The 18908-nt window shown below is 40.2% G+C and overlaps 1 protein-coding gene across 1 annotated transcript in view; it reads right to left on the bottom strand.

Moving 5' to 3' along the window:
• Positions 1–13296: 13296 nt before the first annotated feature.
• PLK2 (polo-like kinase 2) overlaps positions 13297–18908 on the bottom strand; it is a 6370-nt gene continuing 758 nt past the window's right edge. The window contains exons 2-15 of the mRNA XM_010853518.1: positions 18738–18903; positions 18203–18472; positions 17943–18059; positions 17615–17744; positions 17303–17390; positions 16722–16817; positions 16415–16613; positions 16169–16316; positions 15728–15825; positions 15293–15422; positions 14824–15064; positions 14582–14711; positions 14217–14327; positions 13297–14082 (exon numbers count right to left, since the gene is read on the bottom strand). Coding sequence (XP_010851820.1) covers positions 13891–14082; positions 14217–14327; positions 14582–14711; positions 14824–15064; positions 15293–15422; positions 15728–15825; positions 16169–16316; positions 16415–16613; positions 16722–16817; positions 17303–17390; positions 17615–17744; positions 17943–18059; positions 18203–18472; positions 18738–18903 — 2116 coding nt within the window. The 3' untranslated portion in view covers positions 13297–13890. The remainder of the gene's footprint in view (positions 14083–14216; positions 14328–14581; positions 14712–14823; positions 15065–15292; positions 15423–15727; positions 15826–16168; positions 16317–16414; positions 16614–16721; positions 16818–17302; positions 17391–17614; positions 17745–17942; positions 18060–18202; positions 18473–18737; positions 18904–18908) is intronic.

Genomic DNA, 18908 nt, shown 5'->3' with positions numbered 1-18908 from the left:
GTTAATACATAGGTTTAGGACATAATCCAAGGAAAAGAGGTCAACACACAATAGCCACGTAGGTGTCAGAACGGGGCTAGACAGGGCTGTTACCCAAGCCTAATCACTGGCTTTTGTTTGCTTGCTTTAGTTCATGCTTCTGACATTTATAAGGATCTATAGATAAGTAACCTTTTTTTGTTGCTTTTCATGGCTGTGACCATTCCCAGCGATTTCTAATAGAAAGAGGAAAATGCAGGTATGGGGGACTTTCCTGGTGGTAATGTGGCTTAGAATCCACCTTGCAATGCAGGGGACACAGGTTTAATCCCCATTTGGAGCAACTAAGCCCGTGTGCTACAATTAATGGGTCCACGTACCACAACGAAAAATCCCGCATGATGGAACTGAGACCTGACACAGCCAAGTAAATAAATACATATTTAAAAAAGAAATAAAATAAAGTATGGTCTAAAAGATTTTATACTCAAGGCCAAAATAGTGGACAGACTGTGGCAGGATATTCTGAAGAGAATGATTATAGAATACACACACACACACATATGAGGGTCTGGTTACCACCATCCCTGATAATCTTCAAAGCATGGAAGGGCTACCCAAATCTGCAGATGCTCAAGTGTCCTATAAAATGGCAATCTATGGTTGGTTGAATCCACACACGTGAAACCTGCAGATACAAAAGGCCGGCTGTATACCTTTCTTAGAAGAGAGACAGGTGGATCAATGCTAGCAGCATTAGAGTGGCATGCTTGGTAGACAGTTGGAACAAAAAGAGCAAAATAATTTTTAAAAAAAGAGAGAGAGAGAGAGCCTTCTAAGTTTCCAGGAAAGGTTAGGTTAAAACCTAAAGATCAGAAGCTACTGGTGTAGCTTCTCTGGAGGCTCAGCGGTAAAGAATCCACCTGAGATGCAGGAGACTAGGGTTCAATCACTGGGTCAAGAAGATCCCCTGGAGAAGGAAATGGCCACCACTCAAGTATTCTTGCCTAGAAAGTCCCATAGATGGAGGAACCTGGCAGGAGTGTCACCAAATAGTCAGACACGACTGAGTGACTAAACAACAACATGTGGCAGTCAGGATCTGGGATTCACTTTAGTTACACACTGGCTGTTCAAGGGCTTCCCTGGGATTTGGCACATGAGATGAAGAATGACCCAGCCACTAATAGAAGAAACATGCAACTTGGGCCCCTCATAACTGCACATGGAAGTCCTCACAGTATCCTCCCTAGATCCCTTCATAGAAGGGCTTCTGCCTATCATGGCTTAGCTCATGGTACCCATGATGCATGCTTGCATGCTAAGTTGCTTCAGTTTCTTTGAGACCCTATGGACTGTGACCTGCTTGGCTCCTGTATCCATGGAATTCTCTAGGCAAGTCAGTATAGAAACTGACTCCAGGGTATCCTGGAGCCCTCCTCCAGGGTATCTTCCCAATCCAGGGATCGAACACACATCTCTTACGTGTCATGCATTGACTGGTGGTTCTTTACCACTAGCACCATCTGGGAAGCCTGATACCCATAATAACCATTAGTAATAATACCTCATCTTGGTAGAGAGCACTCTGCATCCACTTTAGTACATTTTACCCCTGCTATTCCTTGTGATTCTCACAATAGTTCTGATGCACAGTCAGTTTGGATTAACGTTAGTTTGGATTTGCAGATGAGAACAGACTCAGGGAAGGACTTGCTCCAGGTCCAACAGCTTGTGAGTGGCAATGCCAGTGTTTCTGACGATAGGCCACTTCCCCTGCCACAGCCAAGTGCTGCCTCTCCAGCTCTGATCAAGCTTCCGAAACAAAGTGAGCTCCAAAGCTGCTGGGGAGAGTCATCTTTAAGTTTTGCTTCTCCCAGTGGATTCAGGAGCAGTATGGTCTCTCTACAGTGTTGGATGAAGTGAACAAAGAGATGAACTTTATTTGCGTTCTGTCTTCAGCTTCTATTTACCACTGACTCTGCAACAACGAACAAATTAACTTCTCTGACGATTGATTTCTCTGTCTATAAAATGGCAAAAGTAATATTTGTCACCCACTGACATTTCTAGAATTAAGGAACCAATAGTTCTAAAATACAGTGAAAGAGATTATTTCAAAACGATGCTCTAGAAATAGAAATAAGAATTTTGATTCAATTCATTTAAATGTGATTTTTAAACAGAAATTATGGTTTTACCAAAGAGTCTTGCCACACTGAACTCATCAAAATTTGTATTATTATTATTATTACAATTTCTTTCTTATTCACATTAATTGCCTAGGCAGTAAATGGGCTTTCGAGTTTTACAGATTTTGCCATTTTATGGTCCACAGCTGAAGACCAACATTTCATTATCTTATAGCCTCCACCTGAGATTTCATTTCACTCAGTTTGTTTTTTAGCTATACATGAGCAATAACATGCTTTTAAAGCGCTGGCTCAGAAAAAAGTATAAGATGATGAATCAGGTTTTACTTCAACACTAAAAGTACCATTTTGCACCATAATCTAGCAATGACACAACACTGTTGCTGGTCCTGGTGACCTGTCGCTGCGCAGTGACAGCTTTCATTAGTTAGGCCAGCGTGCCTCCCACTCAGGGAAACTAAAGGATGTGTAATATCTCTGAGAAGAGCTGGGGTATAGCAACCAGACACATGAAGTCTTCCTAATGAATGATGCTAACAGCCCAGAGCCACTGGGGATAAAACTATTAAGCCAAAGAGACATCTATGGCTCGCAAATTTGATATGGTGTGTTTATTCTTGAGAAGCCATTTTTAGATGAGAAGTACAAACGTTTACACTGGATCAGGTTGTCTGAGGTGCCTGAACTAACCAAAAGCTTTCCATAAAGGTGCTATCGGTTGTCAAAGTTGACCTCGAAATAATATAGAATCATTTTTCTGAGAGATTCCATCACAAATCAGTATTTTCATGAATGATATCCTACAATATTGACTATTTCATAAGAACTAATTTTTCTCTAAATTGGGTTAGTGTCACTTAGCATTTCTATCTTTCTCTTGTTTTCAGGAAGACAATGAATTAATACACTGCAAAAAGCCTTCTAAAAAAATAAATACTTGTCTTTAAACTCCAGGAGTTGGTGATGGACAGGGAGGCCTGGCGTGTTGTGGTTCACGGGGTCACAACCCCACGAACTGAACTGAGAGACATGTCTTTTAAACATCTAAGTGCTTCACTTAGTCCTATTAAACAGGGTCTACCACTAAGAAAACAAAGGAAATCAAATGAAAAAACCAAGTTGGTTTATTTATCAAAAGGTTTTGTTTTCTTAAACACAGGGAATCCTAGCTCAAAGTAAACTGCCTGTAATGCAGGAGAGACCTGGGTTGGTTCCCTGGGTCAGGAAGATCCCCTGGAGGAGGGAATGGCAGCCCACTCCGATATTCTTGCCTGGAGAATTCCAAGGACAGAGGAGCCTGGCGGGCTGCAGTCTATGGGGTCACAAAGAGTTGAATACAACTGAGCAACTAACACTTTCACTAGCTCAAAGTGCTCAAAAATGTTCATTTTCCTCATGACATCTGCATTAAATTTGGACACTTTGGTTAGCCTTGTGCATTTCATGTTGTTTTGCTTTCATCTCTAAAGTGACCCGTGCTTTTCCATTAGCCTGTCAGGAGACTAGCCATTTACTCATCTCACGCCCACTTAAAACAAGCACACAATGTCTGGAAAACAATCTGCAGTAACTTCAACAGTGTCCATAGATTGGAATATGAGCAATCATTGAGATTCTGTCTACTTTATTGACCTAAAATTCCTCAAATTGAGAAGAAACTTGTGCCTATAGATGCTTATTATGCTTTAATATCTGGCTGGTACTGTGGCAATGACACTAGCTAAATAACATTAATACATCTAATGCTTTTTCTGTAAACCTCCATAGAGCTTCAATGGAAAAAAGTCATCTAAATATATAGAGAAATTAACACCATGTCTGTGTAACTGAAATAAATGATACTTTGAAAAAATGTTACTTTGGCTGTTTTGGTGTTGAACTATTACAGTGAAAGAACAAGGACTCAAGTCAACTTTCTTTACAGGAATTTGAAATATTGTGATGTGACCTGTAATATCTGTATTTTTCAAAACACAAATTTTTAGATTTTTCACTAAAATATTGATATAACCCAAAGATTTTTCTAAATGCTTCTTTTGACTGTTAATTCTTAAAATCTTTACATAATGAAACAAAAGTTTCATTTTTGTTGTTGCTATGCCTCTCAAGCTTAATTCCTATTTTTGTTCTTCTATTAAAGTAAAAGGATAGCTTCAAGAAACTGTATTATGTCAGTCTTATACCATGAATGCTAAGAGAAAAGCTAATTAGAATCTGGGAAACCATGATGAAAAATTAAAATTGCTATGCAATCCATTCAGTGTAGCATTTATGTCACTAAAGCAAACCAGCTGTTACATGCCTGATATAAAGTGCATTCTTAGTTTTAATTCTTAGCCCATAAAATGTACCAATATAAGTGCAATTCTAAATGCGTCACTAAATTGACAATGTTACTAAGTTCAAGGTGAAATTCTTTTGATGTATCTAGGGACTCGGAAGAACATTGTTTTACAACTTCCTTTCCTAGATAAATAATTATGACATCTTAATATGTTTAGTTGGTATCAACAGTTCAGCTAATATTGACCAAAGAAGCTGAGGTGTCTATATTTAAACTCTTATTTCCATAAGAGCTTCACCACACTTCACAGAATAAATATTCTAAAATCGATGAGATCTATTACTCTCAAAGTACATTTCAAATTCATTCATTTTTCCAGACAAATTATTTTTCCAGTCATATCCACCTGAATTGAAGGAAATCCCTTTTATTTGGAACAAGGACTCCATGTTTCTATTGCAGTTGTTCTACTTTAAAGCCAGGGTGAAATCACATCACTGTTTAATACCACTGTATACCTCCTAGTTGAAATGACAAGCAATTGATTGTGAGTCTGTAAAAGATAAGCCATTAGAGAAACCATATCTTTTCCAAATATGTTTCATTCCTTCTCATTTACCAGATGGTACCTGTGTCATTGACTGTCATTAATATTTTTTACCTTCATTGTCATAGTGGTCTTAATAAGCAGGTAAAGTTAAAAAGAAAAAGCATGTGATATGTAGCAGGATTTATATAAATTTGTGCAGCCTGGATTCAGTTTTTCTGCTGCTCTACTTAATGAGGCATAAAAATAAGGTTATAGACACCAACAATATCAAAAAACCCTAACCTGTCTTCCATAGGAAAAGGAATGGAAATTAAAGGTGCAGTAACATGAGAGTAGCGGGTTTCAAATCATATAGTGGACATTGAAGGACCTTCTTCATTTGGATTGGAACTATAAAATTATGTTTCTGGAGCAGCGTGAGATTTATTCAATTAGGGTTTCCTGATAAAGCAGAACTGAGTTTCTATATCCCTTCTGAACATACATCTCCTTTCCTTATCACACTATTAAAATAAGTCAATTAAATCTTGCCCTCTATAATGATCTCACAATTAAGTTTAATTAATAAATCTTGCTCTAATACATTCAGTATGATAAGTCCAAATGCTTTGTTCGGTAGCTTCTTCACAGGAGGTGGCATAAGGAGGAAGATGCTTTACATCTTTTACAACCATTGCTATTCAGTGTAAAGAATTACCAGCATGTTCTCTTCCAAAACCAAAATGTCTTTTGCAAATCACAGTGAACATGGACTAAAAATTTATTGTAAAGAAATAGAAATGGGCAAAAGTCAACTGTAGGGCTCTCCTTATTATCTAGGAATGGGAAGTCTACATTGCAAAATTGACATCGTTACCCAGCCATCTGGTTGATATGTAGGCCATGAGTTTCTCCCTCCAGAGGAAAAATTTTCTTATTAAGTAAAACTGTGTGTAAGACATCTGTGATACAGAGGTGATGCTAAATTCTCCATTCACCTAAACACTGTCCTACCGCTTTTAAGATCTGGGCTTCCATCCCAATCTGACAGGTTCAAGATCTTTAAAAAGTAAATTTCAGTTACCAAACATAATTACTGCATACATTGGCAAACAAAGAATATTGCTTTTGTTCTTAAAAGTTAATCAAAAAAAAAAAAAAAAGAGAGTGTACCAGGGGAAAAAAGTTTGGAGAAACCTTCATACTCTATTCTTCTCTGGAGATTCACAATGCAGGATACAGCACATTCAAGGTCTTGAGAAGTTTTGATCTAAAGAAATGTTTACATTTATTTAATCCCTATTTCCCAAAATAATTTCCCAGGGAATACATTTTTCAGGGAATCTTCATGATATTGAAAGAATATAGTATTCCTTAGAACACAGTAGAGGAATATATATATATATATATATTTTTTTTTTTTTTTTCGGAAGATAGTTGAGAAAGGACTAGAAGAAGAAAAAGCAACCAAGGAGGACTTAACAGTATGGGAAATGGTTTATGTGACTGGACTTCAGTCTTGTTGGCTATCAGAAATTAAATTGCTCTCACTTTGAGGGCATCCTTGATTCTTAGGAGCATGATGAATGAAGCAATTAATCATTGAAAAGCTCTAATAATATTTAGTTAGGCATAAGACATCCTCTTTACTGAAGTGTATGTCACATATGTGCATACCCTTGTTTGTGTGTGTGCTCAGTCCCATCTGGCTCTTTGTGACCCCATGGATTGCAGCCAGAGGGTACAGGCTCCTCTGCTCATGAGATTTTCCAGGCAAGAACACTGGAGTGGGTTGCCATGCTCTCCTCCAGGGAAATCTTCCCAACCCAGCAATGAAACCCATGTCTCCTGCATCTCCTGCATCGGTAGGTCAATTCTTTACCACTGAGCCACCCTGGGAAGCCCTGCTCTTATTTACTCTTCAGTAAATGATGTCAATATAAAACAAAAGGAATATGCATAAAGACAATATTGAAGGGGGAGAAAACTTCCTTTGCTTTCTTGTTTCTTTGAATGAAAAGAAATGGATTTTGTTGTAGATCAAAAATGGTCAAATATTAACAATAAAATATTCCTCAAGCTAATAGATTCCAATATAATTTTTATTATTACTGTGTTTTAGAGCAGAGGAAAATAAGAATCAAGCAGTGTCATGTTGCTTACACTCATCAAGTCATTGACCAGTTTTGTCAAGCTTGGTATAGCTGATTAAAATTCCAAACTTTTGGGGCACACGCTCGGAAGTCGGGGGTCGGCGGCGAGTTGCGGGCTGTGTCCCGGGTGCGAGAGAGGTGCGCGCGGAGCAGCTCTCAGCCAGCCGCGCGGTTCTCGCCCGGGGCGCCAAAAAAAAAAAAAAAAATTCCAAACTTTTCCTATTACATCATATATGTTTATAATTTGTTCAATTTTGGTTTTGTTTTACTACAAATGTTTCTTATTTGAGAAACTGGCTTTTTGTCACAAGTTTTGTATCACAAACAAAAAATATAACTTACAGTTAACCTCAAAGAAAACATGCAATTTCTTACACACGAGGACTTGGAAAACATATTAGCTTTCATACTTACATTCAACTCAGTTTGGTTTCACTGCCATTTATGAATGCATGTATAGTCCATTTGCAAAAATATTCTTTAATTCAGTTTAAAACTTTTTACGGCATGTTCTACGTGATCCCAACTTTAAAGGTCATTCTGCTGCCATTGATTCCGAAATGGTACCAAAGAAAGGCAGTGATGATTTTATCTCCTGTGGGTGTGCTGCCTGGTTTCTTGCAGTACTAACTAATTTGCTACAGGCCTAAAAAAAGAGAATTTGTTCTAACTTGCATGGTTGGGTTAAAATATCTAATCAGTCAGTATTTCAGAGCCGAGATATTGCAGTAAATTTATTATTTTCACCTTAACTTGGTAGTGAAGTTATTGTACCTCAATCATTAAAATCAATTTTGCTTTATATATAATTGTATTATAAAGCTAATTCCAGGGGCAAGATCTATTATATTCAATTGAATTCCAAACATTGATGAACCATGGTATTAAATTCCAACACTGCATATGGGAGTTTAACTTTTTAGTTTGAATTCACTAATATAATTAAATTGTGGCAATTCAAACAAAGAGATACTTTCCATTACTAAAGTTAATAAGGCATAAAGAAGTGCTAGAAGAAATCACAAATCTAAGCATATATAGGTTGGAATCTCTTGCAAGTCAAGGAAAAACAAAATGGAATCTGTGGGTTTCTGTTTGTAAAAGAGTTTTTTCCAAGACTTAAAAATATATACTGACTATCATGCACAGAATTGCTGTAAGATACCAACATTGATTTATCTATATACCTTATGAAAATCTATCTTAGTTTTAGTCACATTTGTTTTCATTAGACTAACATCTCTGTAGTGGAAAAAAAAGTTTTATGCTTCAAATTACAGAGGTCTAAAGCAAGAATGCAATGGCACCCCACTCCAGTACTCTTGCATGGAAACTCCCATGGATGGAGGAGCCTGGTAGGCTGCAGTCCACAGCGTCGTCGCGAAGAGTCAGACACGACTGAGCGACTTCACTTTCACTTTTCACTTTCATGCATTGGAGAAGAAAATGGCAACCCACTCCAGTGTGCTTGCTTGGAGAATCCCAGGGACGGCAGAGCCTGGTGGGCTGCCGTCTATGGGGTCGCACAGAGTCGGACACGACTAAAGCGACTTAGCAGCAGCAGCAGCAGCAAAGCAAGAATGACTCCAGTTTTAAGGTTCCTCACTCCATCTTGTTCCTCCTCTAATCTTCCCCTGCCTAGTGAACTAGAGCTTAGAACTAGTGAACTAGAAGTGAACATCCTTCTGCCTAGTGAACTGGAGCTCTTAAGCACTCTTGTTACTTTGGGATTTAAGAGGAAGAGAGGATAGAGCGGGTACAAAACTAATGGAAGAGAAAAGTTAGGAAAGAAGGAAGGTATCTGCCTGTTAAAGCTCAGATTCATCCCTGCCCTTTCCTTGCTTCATTTTAAAACATAAGAATGACTCCTACAGCTATATTCCCCAGGATTCTTTTTCCTGACATCCAATATACTTGGTCACTGGTAGATTGCAAGGCAAAAGGAGGAAAGAATCCAGAATATTTTCAGTTCAGTTCAGTTCAGTCACTCAGTCATGTCCGACTCTTTGTGACCCCATGAATTGCAGCAAGCCAGGCCTCCCTGTCCATCACCATCTCCTGGAGTTCACTCAAACTCATATCCATTGAGTCGGTGATGCCATCCAGCCATCTCATCCTTGGTCATCCCCTTCTCCTGCCCGCAATCCCTCCCAGCATCAGAGTCTTTTCCAATGAGTCAACTCTTCGCATGAGGTGGCCAAAGTACCGGAATTTCAGCTTTAGCATCATTCCTTCCAAAGAACACCCACGACTGATATCCTTTAGAATGGACTGGTTGGATCTCCTCGCAGTCCAAGGGACTGTCAAGAGTCTTTTCCAGAATATTTTACCCCCTTTCTAAACCAGATGTGTACAGGGATTATTTCAAGCCGTATCTACATTAGCTTCATGATTTCAAATTCCTGGTAGACTCTGATCGCCATAATTCTACCATAATTCTGCCAGGGACACCCCCACCACCTCCACACTTGCCCAGTTCTGAAGCATTCTGGATCTCTCCAGCTAAAGGAGCAGCAATGGCTTTCTGCTGCTGCTACACTCTTGTTTGCCTCACTACCTCCCATTTCATTTCTGAGCTCTTCTATCATCTATACAAACAGTAGCCTCCAATAAATCCCTTCTCTCTGAAAGTCGAAAATGAATTTTGTATCCATAACTGGACCATGACTGTTACAGAAAGGAAGGTTGGGAGGGACAGAATGAGTCAGTTGTTTTCTTTTCTAGGTAACTATGGTTACTGTCATGATGGGTATAGAAGGAGGCAGGGGGAACAGAGAAAGAAAAGGAGCAAATATTTATTGAGCACTGTTGGTGAGTAAGTGTTCTATTATCATTTAACCTTTGCATGTGAAGAAACTGAAACATAGAGAGGTTAGGTGTTTACCAAGATCATATTGCTAAGACAAGGTTGAACAAGAATTTGAACTTAGAACTGATTCCACACTTTCTCTAAATGTACTCAGTAAGTGTACTTGCTGGAGTACACTTCCTCCCTAGAAAGCATTAAGGTTATATTCAATAACAGTTCTTGATGGTGGAGGAGTGTTTTTTTTGACTACATTTTTTATTACTTTTATAAGGTACAAGTGTCAAATAACTCAAAATCTGAGTTACTGCCGTGGTCATACCACACTTACCTGAAGTTTGCTATTACTTGGCACAAAAACTAAAGTTTTACATCTTTCACATTCTTCCTCAAGCTCCACATTCAATAAAGTGCCAAATCGTATTGAAATCAACTTTCTAAGTCCCTCCCAAATCTACCATAATTTATTCACTCAATATTGGATTGCCATATGCCACAGTAGGGGGATACAAAGATGAACTAGATGAGTCAAAGGAGATACTGTCTGACTCTTTATATGCTCCTTTCCATCAAGTTCTTTCTCACCTGGATCAGAACAGTAGTACCTTTATTGTTTGGGTCGTATTTCTCTTCTTTCCCAACCATCTTGCTTATGCCCCTAGAATGAATTTTATTAAACTGAAATACTAGGTCACTTGGGCTTCCCAGGTGGTGCCAGTGGTAAATAACCCACCTGCCAACACAGAGACATGAGAGATGGGTTCGATCTCTGGGTCAGGAAGACCTCCTGGAGGAGAGCATGGCAACTCACAGTATTCTTGGCTGGAGAATCCCATGGACAGAGGAGCCTGGCAGGCTACAGTCCATAAGGTTTCATAGAGTTGGACATAACTGAAGCGACTTAGACACATGCATATACTAGGTCACTTGCTTCCTTAAAGTCTTAGAGGAATTACACGTAGCTTTTGATGCAGCCTTGTGATGGCACATGGGGTACATCAGGTCTGTTTCTTCCAGCCTTTACCTATGATACTTACCCATTTCTCGTATGAACTCTTTCACCCTTGGGCATCTATACACGTTATCCCCACTGCTTATACCCTTCCCCATCTCATACCTTTATACAACCCTCATTCATCTTTCAAAACCCAATAAAAAAGAATTTCCTTCTCTGAAATCTATTCTCCGAGTCCACCCTACGCCTACGCCTGATGCCCCATGATTCCTGTTCTTGGTTCCCACGACACCAGTGCATACTTTCATCATCATATCACAGCACTTATCAGACTGCCAGGTAAACGCACTGTCTCCTCCACTCTGCTGTGACTTCCTCGAGGGCAGGGAGAGGCTTGGGCTCACTCGGCATCTCCAACGCCAGGCTGAGGATTTGGCAGACAGCAGATCCTCAGTAGCACAGTGGTAAAGACGCCACCTGCCAGTGCAGCAGAGGAGAGAGATGAGGGTTCAATCCCTGGTCAGGAAGATCCCCTTGGAGTAGGAAATGGCGACCCACTCCAGTCTTCTGGCCTGAAAAAGTCCAAGGACAGAGGAGCCTGGCAAGTTACATTTCATGGGGTCGCAAAGAGTCAGACATGACTGAGTGACGGAACACGCACAGATTCTCAGTACATACAAGAATGGAGACGTACACAATTTTCAAACGGTGAATATACAATCTAACTGTATAAAATTCAAAATGAAAGCACACTTTTTACTGTTTGAAACTCCTATTTTTATATCTCTGCTCACAGATAATAATGGATTCTACTTTTCCACACCCAGTTATTAGTGTAATTATCCAGTTTTCTTCAGCTATTACTATTTTCTTCAGCTATTACCATTTAACAAAGTCTGAAGTTGTACACCTGGTCAGAGAACTCCAGTCAGCAGGAGTTAATCTAGTAACTGTGAAATATCCATAAACAGTTCTCTAGATTTGACATTTATTAATGAAGTATGTAAGGTGCAGTTTGTAAGAATATTAGAAAAATTTTGGTAATTTTTCTCTGTTTAGTGCATCATCTCTGCACTATTCTGTAGAGGAGCCCTGTGCAAATAGAGCTTAATACATCGGAGAGTGCTGCTTTTCTCAGGACAACATCTTCCTTATAGTAGGATTACAACTGAACAAAAAAGTATTTGCACTTTATACAGGTCACTGTAAGTTCAAAGTAAACAGGATGAGCAGCTTCGTACACCTGTCAGAGATCCCACTGGAAAAGAAAAGCATCTCAGATTTACCTCTTGGATAATTTGATAGTTTAAAGATGGGCTTAAAACCATAGATCAGCACTCATACCATCCCTCAACCTCCATGCACCAGAAGGAAAATAAAATTACTTATTTAAAAAGTACTTCTCACTTCTGGTGGCAATAGAAGTGTTTATGATGGTTTGAACTGAGCTATACATTTAGGTCGGAGAAGGCAATGGCACCCCACTCCAGTACTCTTGCCTGGAAAATCCCATGGATAGAGGAGCCTGGTGGGCTGCAGTCCATGGGGTCGTGAAGAGTCGGACATGACTGAGCAACTTCACTTTCACTTTTCACTTTCATGCACTGGAGGAGGAAATGGCAACCCACTCCAGTGTTCTTGCCTGGAGAATTCCAGGGACGGCGGAGCCTGTTAGGCTGCCGTCTCTGGGGCTGCACAGTCGGACACGACTGAAGCGACTCAGCAGCAGCAGCAGCAGCATACGTTTAGGTGGTGCAAATATTAAAGAGTTTTGCCCATATTAAGATAAACTTCTGGCACTTCCTGGTGGCCCAGTGGTTAAGATTACACCTTGCGATGCAGGGGACACAGATTTGACCCCTGGTTGGGCAACTAAGATCCCACGTGCCACAGAGCAACTAAACCTGTGTGCCACAACTACTGAGCCCGTGGCATAACTAGAGAGTCCACGCACCACAGTGAAAGATCCCTCGTGACACAACGAGGATCCTACATGCTGCAACTAAGACCAGACACAGCCAAATAAATAAATACATTTTTTTGAAAAAAATATAAAACTTCCTTAAACTATTGACCCTTAATAACAGAGGTCTATTTATACAAGATTACGCTAGCCTTCAACCCCAAGCTAAACAAGTTTTGGGGAAATACTTCAGAGAGAAATTGCTTTTGCATAATAGGAGGCCTTTATTTTGGTTGTGATAAGAGTGATATTTTTGTTATACTCTTCTCAAGCCAGATCTACTCAGAGAGTATATGACTTCATTTCAGGTATTAAATAAAGATTGACTTCCTAGAAACTATTACTGCGATAATTAAAGTTCTTTCTAGCCTGCTTCTACACTCAATGTCATGCCAAAGGGTGCCAAGAATCCATGATCAAAGAATGCAGTGATGCGGTGGTGGTGCCACACCAAAGACAGGAGACCACTGTTTCTGCTTTTTCATACTCTTTATTGCCAACAGTTTAAAATGGTCAACATAAAAAAAAATTGATAATAAATACTGCTCTTTGGGCTGTAATAAATAAAAAGTTTATTAACAAGGAATGCACTTTTCCAGCCACAAGTGTCTTCAAAAATTAACAAAACAAAAAATATATATATATGGCCATAGTTCACAGTTAAGCAGCCAAAAGCTGCTCCAATTATAGCCTTTAAACAACATGGGAGCATCCTCCCTTTCCCTCCCCTTCAGGAAGTATATTCACAGCTCCAAGTCCTCTGTCCGAAGCACTCTCCACAGAGAGAAGTTAAGAGTCAATGCACCTTTCTGCAAAATTGTCTGAAAAGCCTTTAGAAACAGGTACGTCAAGGAAAACTGCATTCGGGTTCATTCTCAGCTCGTCCAAAGTTCAGGACTGTGTACCTCAGACTGGTCTGGTTCCACCAGGTCCAGTGGGCCACAGAGAAATTGTTTTCGTACCACCACCTGTCCATCTTCTTCAACGTGCTGTAGATCATTCTACTGACTTCCATGTAGATCTCACAGTGGAAAAGAGGAGTCCCATAGGGTCCGTTCAAGAAATCTCCTAGTTACACCTCTGTAAGAGCATGTTCAGAGCGTATTCCATTCGATTTTTTAATTCTAACGAACAGCCAGACATCAGCAGAGTTGTCAGTCTAAAAGTTGTAGATATCCTGTCCTCATTGATGTAGGTGAGAAGGTATTCTTCATTTTGGCTACAGATGATTATTTTTGTATGATCATGGTAGAAATTCACCTTTAAAAAGTAGGCATAGATATTGAGCATCTCTAAACAGTCAAGATATGAAGAGTTTTCTCAATAATTGAACTGGCTATGTAAAAATCATTTCTTAGGACCTAAACATGCACTTTCTTAAAGGGTTCATTTACCTGAAAGGTGCCATCATTGAAGAGCATCATTAAGGCCTTATCAGATTTTAGCCACTGAAGGAGGTAGAGCCGAGGTCTTCGAACATCAGTAACACTAGGCAGGTCTCCACCCTGAGAGAGATTGGGAGGGTTAGTGCCTAGGAAGACTTCGCAATGTGTGCATTCAGTTCTTCTAGCAAACGCCTCTCAGCCATAAGCAAGGGCCAGAATGGCCTGGAGGTTCCTGGCCCACCACCCAGAGATCCTGAGTCATAGACAGGACGCAACATGAGATGCTGCACTTCTAAAAGCGTTGAGGCTGCACAGATGCTACTGCTCTGTGGACCACACTTCAAACATCACTTCTTGAAAGCCAGGGGACTTACATCCATGAGGTTCTCCTCCATGTAATGAGAGAAGTATTTCAGCACCGTCACTTGACTAATGAATTGTTCAGGGGCATCTGTGGCTTGGAAAACAGAGCACTGGCCAAGCTCCGCATAATAGTGAACTGTTCTAAAGAACAGGGAGAAAAGAAACAGAAACAGGAAAAGTCAGTCACTGTTTTCCGATTTCCTTAGGGCAAAACTGAAGAACTGACAGGGCTTCCTTAGCTGGACACACTTACTTTTTGTCTGGAAGGAGGCTCATGTGAGCACCGTTGTTGAAAAGGACTCCTACGGTGTGGTCTGAGAGCTGGTACCCAAAGCCGTATTTATTAGAGTAGTCGACCCACTTGGTGACCCACTGAAAGGAAGTGCTCAGTTGCTCTTTGGGGATGCAGTCAGCTTCTGGCATGTTTTCGAGACATCCTCGAAGGACTCTTGCCACCGTGTCTGCGACACTTCCCATGGTACTGTCCTCAAGGCCTAAAAAGTCAGAGAAAGTTATAAAATCATTAACAACAAAACCTCAGGCTATGGTAAGTGCTAGGTCTCCCTCCACTAATTCTAAGGATGGAAGACTCAAAATTGCTCCAATCCTCTAAGTTGCTTCTTCTATATTAAATCAGGCCAAAAACCAAGCTGACTTCAGCTGCTTAGTGTTGAACACTGGCGTTTAGAGTGTCACTATTTAAAATGTGATTGACAACTTACATTCACTGCTACTGCTGCAGCTGCCAAGAGTTCCTCTGACTATCATCCGAATAGCATCTCCAATCTGCTGCTTGTTTTCCACTGCGGGTGTTCCAGATCTGGCAACTGTAGTGGTAGGTGGCTGGAGTTCCTAGAAGAGAGAGGAGCCAGATGATAGTCAAGCATTTAAAATTCATCTAAAGTTGAGAATTCTAGTTTAAGATGAGATTATAGCAATTACTAGGAAAGCTTATCACAAAGCAATGGACACAAGCCTAGTAAAAGATATTTCTGATAACTCAACTGCATGCACTGTTAAACTAAGAGATAAAATCTTTCATTTTAAAGGCTCGGGGAAAAAAAACTTAAGTAAATATATCATGATCCAAGTGATAATTAACAAAGAATGGAAATGATATAAAGTGTTTGTAACTACTTTATTCTTCTCTAGCATACCTCATCTGTCCTGTGTTTGCTGGGTTGCTGAGTTATCGAAGTCTTTTTCAAATCATGCCTAAGCTTGTAAATTTCTTCATCTTCTTTAGATACTTTATCTGTAAATCAAGAAAAAGGATTATGAGCATTATTCTATCCAAACAAGATAGAAACAGAGCAAGTCATATTTCCTCCTTTTGCGTTAATAACCAACTTAAGAGCATTCAAGGCAAAACCAACAGTTTTATCTTTGCCATCAGCTGCAATTATCCAAGAAGCACACTTTAATGCATCTGAAACAAAACTATCTACTACAGTTTGCAATTTAGATTTATTATGCTACCAAAAGTTCAACAGTTTACTAACATAGGGGCCAAATTATGTTAATATGAAAGCCTCTTTCAACTAACTTATCAACTTCATACATATTGTATTGGATACAGAAAAAGTCTTATAACTTACTATGTGTGTCAATATATCTTGCTTTGTCTTTTTTGCCACCAAAAAGAGCAGCAGCTGCCTTCTTAAAGAAATTCTTAGCTGGGCTTGACAAGTGGAAATCTGGAACTGTGTGACAACAGCTAGAAGAGAGTCTATCTGGAGTGAAGCCCTGTGAAGCATAAGAAAAGTCTTTCAGTAACCTGCTGGGAAATTAGGATCAAGAGCATGTAATAAAAAGATGCAAAAAAAAAAAAAAATTCCACCAACCTGCAAAAAGAAATCATGTCGAATGATGTCATCCAAACTGGGACGATCTTCTGGATTTTTGGACAACATGCTAGCTATTAAGTGCTTAGCAGGAGCCAGCAATGAAGAGGGCATTGTATACCTTGCTTCTCTTATACATCTGTAAGTTTCTTTCAGATTTGTAGTTTCAAATGGAGGTCTTCCTAGTAACATTGTATACCTGTATACAAGGAAACACTTCTTTAGGAACCATCATAAAGCAATTCTTTTCCAGTGCTAAAATCTACATCTAAATTTGATTTTTTATTATCTTGGTGCGTTTACTTACATTACACAGCCTAAGGCCCAAATGTCTGATTCACAGCCGTGTCCTTGTTTGTTGAGGACTTCAGGAGAAAGATAATTTGGGGTACCACATATTGTCCTGGGAAAACAAAATACAAAGATTTCACTAGGAACTCTCCTCTTGTTTAAATTTAGTTTTCTGGGTAAGCTATGCTGAATTTCTATTTGGAAACATTTGACTTTTGGCATATGAACAATTGACATTTCACCAAGTGACTTGGTAATTTTTTTTTAATGCATGTACAATTGTTTTCAGCCGCATGACAAAGTGCTTTAAGCCAACTGAGACCAGGTACAACAGGACATTTTTATACATTTCAGGCAAATAAAAGATTTGTTTCATAATCAACTTATGGCCAAAGATACTCTGCCAAGGCCATAGTGGATGGCCAAAGATACTCTGCCAAGGCCATAGTGGCACTGAGTAAGTGTTTCCTTCAATTAACATTGTAGCAGTTTACAGATTTTAATATCAACTAACCTCTGAAACATTAATCGGAAGATAAAAAGGGCATGTTTGATCTCCACAAAACCCTAGTTAACATGTATCCTTCTGACTCTTACCTTCTCCTGTGTTCCAAGGGTTCCAGCCTGGCTGCCAAACCAAAGTCCCCAACTTTTAGTTCCATGGCTTCATTAATAAAAAAGTTCCCTGGATGACAAAAAAAAAGTCTGAATTCTCTTGAAAAAATATTCTAACCAAGTACACACACATCTATCCACTGGAGAGGCAGGCAGCCAGCTGCTTAACAGGCAAGCCATCATTCAGAAGCAACACTGCATTGGCTAGATCCCAACTAAGAACATTACGTAAGAAAAGGGAGCGAGAGCGTGCACCTCTGACACGAAAGTCAGGGTTTGGAGTGAAAGGCTCACCTAGTTTGAGATCTCTATGCAAGATTTCTTGTTCATGAAGGTACTTTAGTCCAGACACGATCTGCCTGAGGTAATACCGGACTTCTGGCTCTGTCAACACCTTCCTTGCTTTCAAGATATGAGCCATGGACTGGGAGGAGGAGAAGGAAAAAAGAGAATCTGTCAAACAAAGTTGCCAGCATCAGTAGTTTCCTTATGCAGGATGAGCAATGAAAGGTAATGCTGCCATATTATAATTATGTCCACAATCAAATTCCCAGATAAAGTGCTATTTGAATGCCAGGTCAGTGTGCGGGAAGTACATGCACTCAGATGAGTGAAGACTTACCCTTCTACTGCAATATTCCAAAAGAATGTAAATGTTTTCTTTGTCCTCGAAGTAGTGGTAAAACTGCACGACGTGCTTGTGATGGAGAATTCTGTGAAGCTCTATTTCTTTGTCAATCTAAAAGGAAAAGCAAGATCAGTCTTATTAGCTTCCTTCACCTCTGCAAAGCCAGCTGCTTACACATGCAGAAGACATGTTCCTAACAGGGAAGGGCCATCTCTGCACACAAAGAAAATATTTTACTCAACAGTCATACACACCTTTTCCCTTTGATGAGGTTTGGCTACTCTGCTGTGAGGAATAATTTTTGCAGCGTAGACTTTGTTGTTAGTCAAATCTGTCATCTCGTAGCATTTTGCAAAGCCACCCTGAAAGGAAACAAAGCCGAGAGGGAATTGAGTATGGCAGGAACATGGATGGCAAATTTTTTTTAATAAATAAACGAGAAAGATAAGCAAAAATATGAGGAAGGGTGGACAGAGGGACGCGGTCCACTTTTTAAAAAGCTCCTTCACGAAGGGAAAGCACTCCTAACAACAGTCAAGTGAAAACGGTGCCCCTTCTCCTTTTACAAAGAGGAGCTTTACGGATCGGAGCTGGGGGTCGGGGAGATGAGAAATAGGGTCTGAAGAGACGTGTCAAGAAAATTCTCTGGGGTGGGGGTGGGGAGGCATCTGGAGGGCTAGGTCTGGTGTAGAAAACCCTCGATTCTGGCCTCAAGATCAACGTCTTTGGGCTCGTTGGGGAGGCAGACAGAGCTGCGGTCAGGGATGGAGAACGCGACCCCCGCACTACCAGCGCACAAAAGCCAAAGGAGGGCAGGTGAGCATCCCCACGCCGTGCCGGGATCCGACTACCGAGACCTCGAGAAACGGCGGGGGAGCGGGGACTCCGGGTCCGGCCCGGCCCGGGGGAATGGGGTGGAGAGTGGGGGAAACGCCCGGGCAGACCTCCCTCCCGCCTGGC

The sequence above is a fragment of the Bison bison genome, unplaced genomic scaffold, assembly GCF_000754665.1.
Source record: "Bison bison bison isolate TAMUID 2011002044 unplaced genomic scaffold, Bison_UMD1.0 scf7180017864328, whole genome shotgun sequence".
NCBI classification, from domain to species: domain Eukaryota; kingdom Metazoa; phylum Chordata; class Mammalia; order Artiodactyla; family Bovidae; genus Bison; species Bison bison.
Note: the sequence above shows the minus strand (reverse complement) of the source record. Positions and strands in the feature narration are given on the sequence as shown.